Source organism: Lithobates pipiens, unplaced genomic scaffold (genome assembly GCF_037356315.1).
Source record: "Lithobates pipiens isolate NorthernLeopardFrog02 unplaced genomic scaffold, aLitPip1_a1.2 Scaffold_16, whole genome shotgun sequence".
Classification (NCBI taxonomy): Eukaryota; Metazoa; Chordata; class Amphibia; order Anura; family Ranidae; genus Lithobates; species Lithobates pipiens.
The window spans coordinates 7,678,634-7,695,146 of NW_027507748.1; the positions used below are offsets into that span (position 1 = coordinate 7,678,634).

The window sequence follows — 16,513 nt, forward strand, 5'->3', positions numbered from 1 at the left end:
CCGGCAAAGCTCTGACTTTTCTATTCCACAGGTTGCCCCTCCCTTCCTTCCTCTTGGGTTTTTTTTTTTTTTTTATTATTATTGGAAATTGTAGGCTATTGACAATCTCCACTGCCTTTGCTTGTCATAGGGGCCTTTTATGTTTTATTTGCTCAGTGAGGCTGCCTGCCTCAACAATGGACCAATAGGAATGAGGAGGCTTGGTGGCATGCTCTGACAGGACCTGTAGAAGCTTTGCATGTCAGAAGGGCCCACCATTCAGCCATCTCTGGGTGGTTTGGTTGGTGTTGCAGGTGTAATGATATAGTCGGCGACCCATCGCAGTTTGCTACGGAAGTGACGTTCCGTCACCGCCATCTTGCTACACCCCACACCTGTCCACAGTAAGGATACGCTAAGAAGGGGTAAAGTGGACATCTTGTTACACCCGCCGGAGTTTTGCATTTTACACGTATTTATAACAGTAAAGTCAGTTTCTATAGTGAAATACAGAAATTGGAACTCCGTCTGACTACTTAGATTTTTAATTTTAAAAGCAGCGGCAACCCGGCTCATCTCCCAGGTTTGCTAATCTGACAGAAGGTCACTGATTTTAAAATTCAACATTTAAACATTTAGACGGAGTTCTAAGTCCTGTATTTCACTATAGAATCTCACTTTACTGTTATACGTGTAAAATGCAAAACTCCGGTGGGTGTAAAAAGATGTCCGCCTTCCCCGTTCTTGGTGTATCCTTACTGTGGACGAGTGTGGGGTGTAGCAAGATGGTGGCGACGGAACGTCCCTTCCGTAACAAACCGCAATGGGTCGCCGAAATATGTCGTTACACAGGTATGTGCTCCTCCTAGGGGTCTGAATATTATACCTCCCTCTGTCAGAATGAATGCTCCCTGAATTCTGCTTCCATATGTATGGAATAATGTAATGTGGGCTCATGCAATGATTATTTTTAATGGTCGATGTGAGGTTTGTTCTTTACATAACACACACATTATATCTCACACTAACATTGTAAACAATCTATATTATACAATGTTATTTTACAAATGAAAATAAGATCAATAGAAATATTCTCCTTGTTGGTCTGGCATTCTGTTCTGTCTATTGTCAAAGTGTGATCATACTTTACTTATTGATTGTTACTATCTGCGGATTACACCGCAGGGGCCGCTTGTCCTCTGGGGGTGTCAAGGCTGTGGCTTCTTGCCTCTCTGGGCCGGATTCCGGTTTCGGGAGATGGGGACGGATCATGGAGCTTTCTGAATCATCCAACTTATTTTAAAAATGTCTCCTAATTCCATCTTTTAGCGGTAAATATACTATTGTTGTGTACATAGATGTCTGTGCACTCTAAGAATCCTGGTGGTTCCAAACTTCTCCCATGTATGGATGATGGAGGCCACTGTGCAGAAATGTTTCTGTCCCCTTCCCCCGATCTGTGCCTCCATACAATCCTGTCTCCGAGGTCTACAGACAATTCCTTGGACTCCATGGCTTGGTTTGTGCTCTGACATGCACTGTTACCTGTAGAACCTTCTATAGACAGGTGTGTGCCTTTCCCAATCCTGTCCAATCACCTGAATTTACCACAGGTGACCTCCAAGTTGTAGAAACATCTCAAGGATGATCAGTGGAAACAGGAGGTGCCTGAGCTCCATTCTGAGTGTCATGGTGGAGCCTGCGACCCTTGTGTGCGTGGGAGGAGCCTGCGACCCTTGTGTGTGTGGGAGGAGCCTGCGACCCTTGTGTGCGTGGGAGGAGCCTGCGACCCTTGTGTGCGTGGGAGGAGCCTGCGACCCTTGTGTGCGTGGGATTTTTTTTCCTTTTTTATTTGTAATAAATTTGCAAAGATTTCAAACAAACTTCTTTCACATTGTCGTTATGGGGGATTGTTTGTAGAATTTTGAGGAAAATGATGAATCCATTTAGGACTGAGGCCGCGTACACACGGGCGGACTGTCTGCCCAACTAAGTTCGTCAGACAATCCGACAGACAGTCCGTCCAAACTTTTGAATGAACGGACTTGCCCACACACGGCACTTTTTGAGCGGACTAATACGGCGGACTAAGTCCGCCAGACAATCCGCTCTACTTTTGAAATGAATGGACTCACCCACACACGCGGAGGAAAGTCTGCTCATTTTGAGCGCGTCTCCAGGTAGGCGGGCCCGCGAAGGAGACATCGCTGGCCCCGCCGCCTGGTATGGACTTAAAGGGGAACCCCAATGCCGAAAAAAATCGGCGTGGGGTGCCCCCCAAGTCCACAACAGCACCTTGTCCGAGCACGCTACCCGGCCGGCCATGGAAGGGGGGCGAGCGAGCGCGCCCCCCCTTCTGAGCCGTACCAGGCCGCGTGCCCTCAACATGGGGGGGTGCCTTGGGGAAGGGGGGGCCGCGCGCCCCCCCCCCACCCCAAAGCACCTTGTCCCCATGTTGATGAGGACAAGGGCCTCTTCCCGACAACCCTGGCCGTTGGTTGTCGGGGTCTGCGGGCGGGGGGCTTATCGGAATCCGGGAGCCCCCTTTAATAAGGGGGCCCTCGGATACCGGCCCCCCACCCTATGTGAATGAGTATGGAGTACAATGTACCCCTACCCATTCACCTGTGAAAAAAAGTACCAAAAAAAACACAACACAGGGTTAAAATATTTTATTGCACAGCTCCGGGGGTCTTCCGTCTTCGGGGGTCTTCTCGCCGGACTCCTCCGCTATCTTCTTGTAGCTCTTTTGCTAGCGGAGTAGCCCGGCTTTCTTCCTCCCCACCGCCGGCCTCTTCTCCCGACTTCGGGGGTCTTGTCCCCCTCTTCGGTTCTTCTGCCGGGCCACTGCGCTTTCTTATAGCTCTTTTACAATGGGGCGGTGTCACATGGTATATGTCACATGGGTTGTTGTCACATCATGTCCTCATCAACATGGGGACAAGGTGCTTTGGGGTGGGGGGGCCACGCGGCCCCCCCTTCCCCAAGGCACCCCCCATGTTGAGGTCACGCGGCCTGGTACGGCTCAGAAGGGGGGGCGCGCTAGCTCGCCCCCCTTTCCTGGCCGGCCGGGTAGCCTGCTCGGACAAGGGTCTGTTGTGGACTTGGGGGGCACCCCCACGCCGATTTTTTTCGGCGTTGGGGTTCCACTTTAAGTCCATTCCAGGCGGCAGGGCCCGCGACGTCTCCGTCGCGTGCCCCGCCTACCTGGATACCAGCTTGAAATGAGCAGACTTTTCTCCGGGCGGGAAAAGTCCGCTCATTCCGAAAGTACAGCGGACTCGCACACACACGGGCGGACTGTCCGCTCAAACCAAGTTTGGACGGACAATCTTACGTAAATTCCATAAGACTTTGTTCGCCAGACTGTCCGCTGAAAAAGTCCGCTGAAGCCCACACACGAGCGGATTGTCCGCTGAAATGTGTTTCGGCGGACTAAGTTGGGCAGACAGTCCGCCCGTGTGTACGCGGCCTAAGACTAATAGAACAATGTGGAAAAAGTGAAGTGCTGTGAATACTTTCCGGATGCTCTGTATACCGATCCTTGGAGTCTGAATATTATAATTTGCTATGTCAGAATCTCTACTGCTTCCTGAGTTCTGTTTGCATTTGTTCATATTTTCTTCTTTCTTCCTTCTTTCTTTCTTCTTTCTTCCTTCTTTCTTTCTTCTTCCTTCTTTCTTTTTTTTTTTTTTATAATGTATATATGGTATCTTGTGAAGAATTTAATTCCCAACCTTATTAATATATATTCTCTCTTAAATATTTTAAGGAAAGGAAACGGAAAATGATGATGAAGAGAAACAGAGGGGTAAGTGCGAGCGACGTGTGCTGATGGGGTGCATTCACACCTGAGCGTGGCATTTATTTTTTAAGCCTTTGCACGTCTTTGAGCGCTTATGTACAGCGTTTTTTAAAGCATTTGTGAGCTTTATTTTTATTTATTTTTATCGTGTTAGGAGTTTAGGGTTTATTAGAGTTAGGGGTGGTTTAATAATAAGGCTAGGGTTGTAAACCCTCATGGTTTGCATTAAGGTGAAAAACCTTCTGTAGTGCTGCAGCCCCCCCCCCCCCACAGAGGCCCCCACTTTTACTTACCTGAACCCGATCTTTCCAGGCGATGAGAACACGCACAGCAGCTCCAGCCGCTAACTCAGGTCCTCCATTGCATAGATAGATAGCTAGCAGAGCAGCCTTTGGCTCCTGCTGCTGTCAATCAAATCCAATGACGAGGGTGGTGGGGCACAAGTCCTACTGTCTGTGTCAGTGGACGACGCAGCAGGACTTGGGAGCGTGCCCGGAGTGGTGCCCCCAGGGAATGTGGCTCTCTGTGGGGGCACTCAAGAGGAGGAGAAGCCAGGAGCGGCGTGGAGGGACCCCAGAAGAGGAGGATCGGGGCCACTCTATGCAAAACCAGCTGCAGGCAAGTAGGACACGTTTAACTACTTACAGACCGCCCGCCATCATTACCTGGGGGCTCTTTGAAGTGTAATATTGTTATGACAGCAGCTAGCTGCCCTAACGCCGGTATCCACTCCTTCAGCGGGCGGTCTGCTTTAAGATAAAAGTGGTCTCGGCAGCAGATTCGCCGCAAGATCAGTTTTATCGACGGGAGAGGGGCCCACCCTCCCGCCACTCTCCGGTGCCCTCCGCCGCTTACTGCTGCCGGCGGAGGCGATCGGAACCTCTTCCACCTGCTTGGCTGGCTGCAGAGTGAGGGGAATATGGCTCTATACCATTTACAGGGCAGAAGCGACATCAAAACATCACTTCCACCCATAGCTCTCTTGTGTGTAAATATGAGATGTGAGGTCTTTATGATCTCGTATTTAAGAGGTCTTGTTATGCTTTGTTTTCTATTACAAGGGATGTTTACATTTCTTGTAATGGGAATAAAAGTGACGCCATTCTTTAAAAAAAAAAAAAAAAAGTAAAATTAGAATTTTTTTTTAAATAAACACGCCGCGTCCGAGCTCTCGCACAGAAGCGAATGCATACATGAGCAGCACCCACATATGAAAACTGTGTTCAAACCACACATGTGAGGTATGTCCACGATCGGTAGAGTGAGAGCAATAATTCTACCCCTAGAACTCCACTGTAACTCAAAACATGCAACCTGTAGAAGTTTTTTTAAACATCGCCTATGGAGTTTTTTTAATGGTAACAGTTTGTCGCCATTTCACGACCCGGCGCAATTTTGAAGCGTGACATATTGGGTATCCATTTACTCGGCGTAACATTATCTTTCACAATATTAAAAAAATAAAAAAAGTCTACTTTTTTTTTTTTTTTTTCTACGGGCTTTTTTTTTTTTTTTACATTTAAAGTCTATTTTTTTCCAAATAAAAGTGCACTTGTAAGACTTCTGTGCAAATACTATGTGACAAAGTATTGCAACGACCGCCATTTTATTTTCTAGTGTGATAGAAAAAAATATATGTTTGGGGGGTTCAAAGTAATTTTGTAGCAAAAAAAAAAAAGATTTTAACTTGTAAGCAACAAGTTTGAAAAAAAGGGCCGGTCCTTAAAGGGGAGTTCCAGGCTTTTTATGTTTAGCAAAAGTCAGCAGCTACAAAAAGTTCAGTTGCTGACTTTTTTAATAAACACACTTGCCTGTTCCACAGTCCAGCGATGCGACCGAATGGATCATTGCTCCTCTCCGCCGGTGCCTGCATTGCCACTCTGGGCACCCGGCCGTGACAGCATTCCTAGAGGAACACCTACCTGCACTAAAGGGTGGGCTACTGCTTCAGGAACATAGAGAAGCACTTAACTGCAACACTTCCCAAACCTTGCCATCATTGCCGACTCCCAAGACATTCTAACCAGCTAAGCACCTACCTGAACCATAGGGGGAACTACTGGATGGAGAACTACTGAAGCTCTATTGCAGGAACATAGAGGAGCACCTACCTGCACTGTAGGGGGAACTACTGCAACTATGTAGGAACCTAGAGGAGCACTTGCGTATGTTGGAGGGATAGCAGCTCTGAATTACAGGAACATAGGAGTACCTACCTGCACTGGAGGGGAGAACTACTGCAGCTATGAAGTGCAGGAACCCAGAGGAGCACTTGCCTGCAACACTTCCCAAACCTTCCCACCTCAGCCAACTTTCAGCATGGTTTTTACCGGCCAAGCTCTGACTTTTCTATTCCACAGGTTGCCCCTCCCTTCCTTCCTCTTGTTTTTTTTTTTTTATTGGAAATTGTAGGCTATTGACAATCTCCACTGCCTTTGCTTGTCATAGGGGCCTTTTATGTTTTATTTGCTCAGTGAGGCTGCCTGCCCCAACAATGGACCAATAGGAATGAGGAGGCTTGGTGGCATGCTCTGACAGGACCTGTAGAAGCTTTGCATGTCAGAAGGGCCCACCATTCAGCCATCTCTGGGTGGTTTGGTTGGTGTTGCAGGTGTAATGATATAGTCGGCGACCCATCGCAGTTTGCTACGGAAGTGACGTTCCGTCACCGCCATCTTGCTACACCCCACACCTGTCCACAGTAAGGATACGCTAAGAAGGGGTAAAGCGGACATCTTGTTACACCCGCCGGAGTTTTGCATTTTGCACGTATTTATAACAGTAAAGTCAGTTTCTATAGTGAGATACAGAACTTAGAACTCCGTCTGACTACTTAGATTTTTAATTTTAAAAGAAGCGGCAACCCGGCTCATCTCCCAGGTTTGCTAATCTGACAGAAGGTCGCTGATTTTAAAGTTCAACATTTAAACATTTAGATGGAGTTCTAAGTCCTGTATTTCACTATAGAATCTCACTTTACTGTTATACGTGTAAAATGCAAAACTCCGGTGGGTGTAAAAAGATGTCCGCCTTCCCCGTTCTTGGTGGATCCTTACTGTGGGGTGTAGCAAGATGGCGGCGACGGAACGTCCCTTCCGTAACAAACCGCAATGGGTCGCCGAAATATGTCGTTGCACAGGTATGTGCTCCTCCTAGGGGCTGAATATTATACCTCCCTCTGTCAGAATGAATGCTCCCTGAATTCTGCTTCCATATGTATGGAATTATGTAATGTGGGCTCATGCAATGATTATTTTTAATGGTCGATGTGAGAAGAATTCACAACTTTACTAATATATATCCTCTTTTAAATATTTTAAGCAACTGTTCAACCTGAAAACGAGCAGAATACACCTTTGATCACAGTAGGTAAGTGCCAGGGGAATTGCGGGTGATTGGGGGGGGGGGGGGGGCTGCTAACGCTCATAATGTTTATCGCAATGATCCTTCAGTACCTAATATTTCTGTAAAGTCGCAGCTCATTGCATCCTAGAGATAAGATTTGATGTAGAGAGAACCGCCCACAACGATTCTCCCCTCCAGTGCAACGAGCATCTTCTGAACATTAACGTCAAGCACTAGATGTATATTCCATCCTATCAGAAACCTGCAGGAACTTGCCTAACTGGTACAAGCTTCACAATGCTCGGTAACTCTGCCTTACCAACCAGGTAGAGGCCACCTACCTCCCTAATTGCACCCCACAGCATCACAATGACATTCGCACGCCTTGCCATGATGTCATCGTACGCAGCGCCACATGAGGGTGTGCCCCATGCATCGTACAGCCATGTGCTCCTCCCAGGGTCATTCCTCCTCAAGGTCGCCCTCAGGAGTCCTCCAAGACCTGATCTACTGCTATGAAGGATATTGAAGAAGGATCGTAATTATGATGCGGAACTCCACATCTACAAATCAGGGAGGACAGCTCTCTAATGGAATATCTATAATTATAACGTCTTCTTCAGAGGAGGCATTTTGTTTTTCCTGCATAGGAGGCTCCACGGCGGCTGGACGAAGAAGATATAAAGTCCCCGGTCTTACAACCCGCAAACTGCTTACAGACAAATCAGTTGATAAAATCACATTCTTTCATTTAAAGCTGAACGTAACTCCTGAGAATACCCAGTTCCTCCTACCAGTGATGCAACGGTCTCATCACTCGCCATCCACCGACACATTCTCCCTGGGCTACTTCTGGGTGTTGGGTTTTTGGCTTCTTGATTGGCCAGCAAGGAAGACCTGAACCCACATATGTGCATGGAAGTTGGTCATACTGGCACAGCCAGATTGTGGCAAGAATGCATGTTGAGCTACACATGCATACATGTTACAGTTCCTTGGGCGCTTGAAACCAACTTAGATCTTGCCCTTCTGCGGACAGGAACTACATAGTGAAGCACCTACCTGCACTGGAGGGGGGGGGGCATGCTATGGCAGCTATGAAGTAGAGGAACCTAGAGTAACACCTCCAGACACCCCTCCAGAGCATCCGTGGTGTACACCAGAAGCACTGTAGCTGGCGATCCTGTCCACCATCAGAGATGGGCTGCAACAGTTTGGCGAGAGGAAGGCTCTCATTAGGTCCTCCTGAGCTCAGGTCTCAAAACGCAGCCAAGGGTGGACTTCCACGTGCTCTAAATTGATCTACTGAGTTGGTTGCGGAACTAAAGGCCCTGATTTGAGCAGTCTCATCAGTGTTTGAGATTTCCATGCAAGTCATCCATCCAGAGTTCATCTCCATGATCTTCTGTACACGCAAAGGCCTTGGTTAGGCTATAGCCACATGCCTGGTTTTACTTGCCATCTGGTAAGAGAGTTTTTCTAAAGGCGATGGCACACTTTGTATGAACTCGCTGTGGTGGTAATATTAGAAGAATCTGGTCTACTATTCTACAATTTCTTCCTGATAGAGATGATCTTTTCTACGATCAAATGCTTATGTAATGGACTTCATTAGCGCAGCTTCTCTTTTCTACCTAGAGGAACACCTGCCTGCACTAAAGGGTGGGCTACTGCTTCAAGAACATAGAGAAGCACTTACCTGCAACACTTCCCAAACCTTGCCATCATTGCCGACTCCCAAGACATTCTAACCAGCTAAGCACCTACCTGAACCATAGGGGGAACTACTGGATGGAGAACTACTGAAGCTCTGAAGTGCAGGAACATAGAGGAGCACCTACCTGCACTGTAGGGGGAACTACTGCAACTATGCAGCAACCTAGAGGAGCACTTGTGTGTGTTGGAGGGATAGCAGCTCTGAATTACAGGAACATAGGAGCACCTACCTGCACTGGAGGGGAGAGCTACTGCCGCTATGAAGTGCAGAAACCCAGAGGAGCACTTGCCTGCAACACTTCCCAAACCTTCCCACCTCAGCCAACGTTCAGCATGGTTTTTACCGGCAAAGCTCTGACTTTTCTATTCCACAGGTTGCCCCTCCCTTCCTTCCTCTTGGTTTTTTTTATTTTTTTATTATTGGAAATTGTAGGCTATTGACAATCTCCACTGCCTTTGCTTGTCATAGGGGCCTTTTATGTTTTAATTGCTCAGTGAGGCTGCCTGCCCCAGCAATGGACCATTAGGAATGAGGAGGCTTGGTGGCATGCTCTGACAGGACCTGTAGAAGCTTTGCATGTCAGAAGGGCCCACCATTCAGCCATCTCTGGGTGGTTTGGTTGGTGTTGCAGGTGTAATGATATAGTCAGCGACCCATCGCAGTTTGCTACGGAAGTGACGTTCCTTCACCGCCATCTTGCTGCACCCCACACCTGTCCACAGTAAGGATACGCTAAGAAGGGGTAAAGTGGACATCTTGTTACACCCGCCGGAGTTTTGCATTTTACACGTATTTATAACAGTAAAGTCAGTTTCTATAGTGAGATACAGAACTTAGAACTCCGTCTGACTACTTAGATTTTTAATTTTAAAAGAAGCGGCAACCCGGCTCATCTCCCAGGTTTGCTAATCTGACAGAAGGTCGCTGATTTTAAAATTCAACATTTAAACATTTAGACGGAGTTCTAAGTCCTGTATTTCACTATAGAATCTCACTTTACTGTTATACGTGTAAAATGCAAAACTCCGGTGGGTGTAAAAAGATGTCCGCCTTCCCCGTTGGTGTATCCTTACTGTGGACGAGTGTGGGGTGTAGCAAGATGGCAGCGACGGAACGTCCCTTCCGTAACAAACCGCAATGGGTCGCCGAAATATGTCGTTGCACAGGTATGTGCTCCTCCTAGGGGTCTGAATATTATACCTCCCTCTGTCAGAATGAATGCTCCCTGAATTCTGCTTCCATATGTATGGAATAATGTAATGTGGGCTCATGCAATGATTATTTTTAATGGTCGATGTGAGAAGAATTCACAACTTTACTAATATATATCCTCTTTTAAATATTTTAAGCAACTGTTCAATTTGAAAACGAGCAGAATACACCTTTGATCACACTAGGTAAGTGCCAGGGGAACTGCGGGTGATTTTGGGGGGGGGGGGGGGGGGGGGTCTGTGGAGCGTATTTATTAACCCCTTCATACCCAGTCAAAGCAAACCTCGGGCAGGCGTCTGCTGCAGCTGGAGAGTTGCTGGTTGGATGTCACCTCTGTATCAGGATTTCTTTATCATCCGGCCAGTGCTTCTACTGAACCACTAGAAATGTAAAGAGCACCTGTCATACAACCTGAGTGTATCCAATGTTAATGTCCTAGTTAGAGAATGGAATCTGCTAAATGGTAACTAGAAATCAGTGACCTTCATATAGTGATCTCCATTCTACTACTTGTAAATGTAAACTCTTATTGACTTTTATATCTCTTGCTTTTAGCTTGGTGTGTCACAAACATATAAAAAGGATTGACGACGTTCTCACCCTATAAAATAAAAAACACAATCTAGGGCCCGGGCACCGTACACATGCGTTCCACTGTCAGATATACGCACAGCATATCGGCTAGTCGCATACATGGCTGCAGTCAGATCACTGCTCCTCCTCATGACGCAGCCCAGTGATTTCTGATGTGTCCCATGTTCACCCCCCAGACATCACAAGCACATCAAGTTTTGTATATATGTATATACACACTATATATATATATATATATATATATATATATATATATATATATATATATATACTTTTATATATTCTTTTTATATGTGTGTGTGTATATATATATATATATATATATATATATATATATATATATGTGTATATTGAGAACCTCTATATAGATAGAGAGATATATGTGTGTGTATTGGTTTTATGTATTATCTGGGGGGGGGAGATGCAGACTAGAATACGGCAATCACTGAGCAGGAAATGATATCACCTGTGATGGGTCTTGCAAACCTGGCCTGTTAGTGGGTCCTGAGGATGGGAGATGATGACCACTGGTGTAGACAAGATGGGAAGATGTCAGAGGGGACAGTTCACATTTTGATGAGGAATATTTCTCATTCCAACTTTTTAAGGAGTAAAAGGAGATGCTGATGCGGATAGAGGGAAAGTAGAAGGTGAGTGGCTGTCTCTAAAGCCCATTGTAAACTCAATTGTTAAGGACCTTGTGCAGAGTTCCTGACCCTGCAATCCTGCTTCATCATTATGAGGGGTTCCCACCATCCCTGTGCAGAGTTCCTGACCCTGCAATCCTGCTTCATCATTATGAGGGGTTGCCACCATCCCTGTGCTGAGTTCCCAGGTCTGTACACCCGCAGTGCCCATTATGAGGGGTTCCCACCATCCCCGTGCAGAGTTCCCGGGTCTGTACACCCGCTGTGCCCATTATGAGGGGTTCCCACCATCCCTGTGCTGAGTTCCTGGGTCTGTACACCCGCTGTGCCCATTATGAGGGGTTACCACCATCCCTGGGGTTCTTTCACTTATATGATGTCACTGATGTCTTATGTGTTTTCTTTTCTCAGACTCGGAAAGCTGTGGCTGCATCTCACTGAATCTGTCTTCTAAGGGACCAGTTAAGAGTGTTGAGCTTTTGAGAGTCGGAGTGCCCTCAGTTGAAGCTTTTCTGGGTGAACTTAATGGTCAGCTACAAAGAATAAAAAGCTTGGTGCTGACACTGGACCGGGTGAAGACGGAGGACTATGCTGCTGAAGCTCATCTGCCCAATGGGGAGCGCCGTGTCTTCACTATAAAAGGTATGGGAATAATTTGAGCCAATTACCCCGGAGTCCCCAGGGGTCCTTCACCCCCAAAGAGATCTCTCCATTATTTTACATGTAATGTGCGCGCCGCGTGTTTTGCTTCTATCCCAGCCTCAGATTCTCGGTTTATCTTGGTTGTGGACCGTCACAAGGAGCGGCCTGAGTCTCCGCCACCATTTCTAGGGGGGGTCGGGCAGGTTGTGGCGGAAGGCTTATTAATTTTCCATTTTAGGATTTTATTTTGATCTGGTGATTCAGCCAGTAAGTCTGTTGTTTTTCAACAGAACAAGCTGTCCAGCAGAATGTATCAGAGATGAGACAATCCATTTCCCACTGACAGGGGTACTCACAATGGTCAGTTTTTTTCTTTTGTTTTGTTTTTTTATTGTAAGCTCCACGATCAGGGCCCTCATATTCCTTCTGTATTGTAAATTGTGCTGTTCCCCCCTTTATATTGTAAAATACTGCAGAAACTGTTTGCACTAGATAAATCCTGTATTATAATAACAACCTTAGGCCAAAAAGAAGAAGAAAAAAATCAGTTTACTGATTATAAAGAGTGAGTTAGTGTATCTAAAACTGCTAGCACATCGAACACTCCCCTTCCCCCCTCCCCCCACACTGACAATTCTGCGGTCCAAAGGTGCCCCCTGTGCTCCTACCTGCAGAGAGGGGCGGCACTCTAATATAGGAGGTGTCACTGCACTTTGGTTTTGATTTGAGTATACTACCGCTTAAAAAAAATCTGAGAATTGCTGGGAGTGGGAGGAGTTATATGGACGGCCCTAACAAAAATTTTTTGCTAGTGTCCTCACCTGAAGGTGGCAGCATAAAATGCATTGGCAAGTTTTAGAAAAAAAAAAAATATATATATATATATAATTATATTAAAATTATATTATTATTATTATTATATATTATAATATATTTTTTAATTTATATATATTATATTAAAATTTTATATATATATATTTAAACTTTTATATATAAAAAAATATATATATATATATTTAACTTATATATATATATATATATATATATATATATATATATATATATATATATATATATATATATATATATATATATATATATATATATATATATATATATATATATAAAATTTAAAAAAATATATATATTTTAACTTCTAATTTTTTTTTATGTTAATATATATATATATATATATATATATATATATATATTTTTTTTTAAAATATATATACATATATATATATATATATATATATATATATATATATATATATATATATATATATATATATATATATATAAGTTAAAATATATATATTTAAAAAAAAAAAAATATATATATATATATATACCGTATATACTCGAGTATAAGCCGAGATTTTCAGCCTCTTTTTTGAGGCTGAAAGTGCCCCCCTCGGCTTATACTCGAGTCATCGCTGTCTGCCTGCTCGATCAGCGCGTCGAGCAGACAGACAGCGGACATTCTAAAATTCAAAAGCCGCGCCTCCGCCTCCGCCTTCGCCTGTGATAGGCGGAACACTCAATTTCCCAGCAGTCAGTGTTCCGCCTATCACGGACATCCGCTCATCCTCGTACTACGGACGAGGATGAGACGATGTCCGTGATAGGCGGAACACAGGCTGCTGGGAAATTCAGTGTTCCGCCTATCACAGGCGAAGGCGGAGGCGCGGCTTTTGAATTTTAGAATGGCCGCCGAGGCGCCGACGAAGAGCGGCGATCCTGGCAAGGCACGGGACGGAGGCAAGGCACGGGACGGAGGCAAGGAGGCAAGGCACGGCACGGGACGGAGGCAAGGCACGGGACGGAGGCTCGGGACACAGGTAGGCTGGACACACACACACACACACACACACACACACACACACACACACACACACACACACACACACACACACACACACGGACACACACACACAGGGGGATGGATGGATGGAGACACACACACACAGGGATGGATGGATACACACACACACAGGGATGGATGGATGGATGGAGACACACACACACAGGGATGGATGGATGGATGGACACACACACACACAGGGATGGATGGATGGATGGACACACACACACACAGGGATGGACGGACACACAGGGATGGACGGACACACAGGGATGGACGGACACACAGGGATGGACGGACACACACACAGGGATGGACAGGCATGTCTCACCCTCGGCTTATACACGAGTCAATAAGTTTGCCAGTTTTTTTGGGGGTAAATTGGGGGCCTCGGCTTATATTCGGGTCGGCCTATACTCGAGTATATACGGTAAGTTAAAATATATATATATATTTTTTTAAATATATATACAATTTTAATATAATTATATATATAATTTTTTTCTTTTTTTTTTCTAAAACTTCCCAATGCATTTTATGCTGCCACGTTCAGGTGAGGACACTAGCAAAAAATTTTTGTTAGGGCCGTCCATATAACTCCTCCCACTCCCAGCAATTCTCAGATTTTTTTTTTAAGCGGTAGTATACTCAAATCAAAACCAAAGTCCAGTGACACCTCCTGTATGTATGTATATGTATATATATATATATATATATATATAATTAGTGTTAGGGCTGTGGAAGTGTCTGGAAAGTAAGTGGTTAAACACTATGCAGCAATCCGATTATTTTTTTTTTTCCCACCTGCCATGCCTGAAAGGGTTAATCCTGTGTCTAGGGTGGTCCCTTCAACCTCTCAGACCTTAGATCCAATGTATTGTATAAATTCATATATATGTGGAATCAATTCTCAAAGCACGCACACACACGCACACACACGCACACACACGCACACACACGCACACACACGCACACACACGCACACACACGCACACACACGCACACACACACACACACACCATGGCGTCCTTCGAGAACTAATTGTATTGAGTTATCACAAAGCTGGGCCATTGTCTGAATTTATTTGCAATGGACACCCCCATCTAGGAATAATTTCCTGTGTGAGGATCTTCACTACAGTTTGTGCGTTTTCTAGACATGTGCATTCGTTTTTGTCCGAATGCATTTTCGTGCGAATTTCAGCTATTTTCGTTTTCGTTTTGAGAAACGATAACGAAAGTGCAGAATCCGAAAAACGAAAGATCCGACATAAATAAATGCTTTATTTTCGTTTTCGTTGTTACAACAGTTCGATATAGAATAGGAGATTCGACGTGACTCTGACAATAACAATCTGTGTCCATTGAACCTGTGGTCGAATGTGCCTAACCTTACCTCTGACACTGTGAGACTTAGATCATTCATTCAACATGAACGACAGAGATTCGACAAAGCAACGAAAACCACACACGTTTATAATAATATTCGACGGAGCATCGAAACTGTACGACGCTGCAATCGTACATTTCCGGAGTCACATGCTCCGCCTATAGGCTATATAGAGTTTAGCAGCTCCGTCTAATCTTCTTTATACATTCGACACACTCCATAAGCCTTCAAAGACAGATTCCACCAAAATTCATGTGGATTTTCGGAAGAATGCAATTTTTCAACGAAAAACGAAATAAATAAAAACGAATTTCGGGAGTAACTAAATTTTATTTTTCGGACGAAAACGAAATTCCGAAACGAAATATTTCACTCTTCGCATGTCTAGCGTTTTCATTGTTGGTGACAAAGATTTCTGGCCAGCGTGACATCATGATCACTATAACCAAAAGATATTGTTGTTTCTTTCCTTCTTTGGGCATATGTGTAAAGTCTATCTATAAATGGGTAAACGGTGCTGTTGGGTACTCAAGATGTTCATGCTTTGATTTCTTTGGGTTTGTTGGATTGTTCCTAATGCAAGGGAAACCTTTCCCGTACAAAAGCTTTGACTAGATTAGGTAATCCTGCAATGAAAAAAAATCTGCATCTAGAAGTTCACATGTGGCCTGCCATCCCTTGTGACCCAATCCCATGGTATTGTGCAATGAACAGGGGGGCGCTAGCAACAGGAATACACGGCTTCCCCTCTTTGCAGATTAATCCTGTTTTAGGATCCTTCTGTACCGTCCCATCACAGTTCCATTGCGCAATATCATCAGGGGTGGCAAAAGCCTGCAGTTCTGTGAGCCAATGTGTCTCTTTCAGGGAACATGGCTGAGGTGTTAGCATGGGCATTTGAAGTTCTGCCTTTTGTGTAGATGCAGCTTCTTTAGCTATTCTGTCAGCTAGTGCATTATCTTTTGGCTATATCAGTCATTTGGCCTGTATGTGCCTTACAGTGCATGATAGCTAGTTTTGTAGGCAACTGAATTGCATCTAGTAATGCTGTGACTAGGTTAGAGTGTGAGATGCTCCTTCCATCTGCTGCCACATAACCTCTGCAAAGCCATATTACACCATGGTCCCAAACCACACCATGAGCATACCTGGAATCGTTGTAAATGTTTACCACTTTTCCTGCAAACAGCTGGCATGCACGGGTTAGACCCCTTTCACACTGGGGCGTTTTTCAGGTGCTTTAGCGTTAAAAAAAAAAAGCGCTTGAAAGAAGCTGCAACTGCAATCCCAATGTAAAAGCCCCGAGTGCTTTCACACCG

At 45.0% G+C, this 16,513-nt stretch overlaps 1 protein-coding gene across 4 annotated transcripts in view; it reads left to right on the forward strand.

Moving 5' to 3' along the window:
• The window catches only part of LOC143981573 (uncharacterized), a 96,195-nt gene that overhangs the window by 23,282 nt on the left and 56,400 nt on the right, over positions 1 to 16,513 (forward strand). Inside the window, exons 4-8 of one of the 4 annotated variants that reach the window (XM_077479536.1) lie at positions 3,752 to 3,790; positions 7,106 to 7,153; positions 10,196 to 10,243; positions 11,261 to 11,302; positions 11,711 to 11,941. In XM_077479536.1, coding sequence (XP_077335662.1) covers positions 3,752 to 3,790; positions 7,106 to 7,153; positions 10,196 to 10,243; positions 11,261 to 11,302; positions 11,711 to 11,941 — 408 coding nt within the window. The remainder of the gene's footprint in view (positions 1 to 3,751; positions 3,791 to 7,105; positions 7,154 to 10,195; positions 10,244 to 11,260; positions 11,303 to 11,710; positions 11,942 to 16,513) is intronic. The other 3 variants (XM_077479537.1, XM_077479538.1, XM_077479539.1) reach the window with 3 other exon arrangements.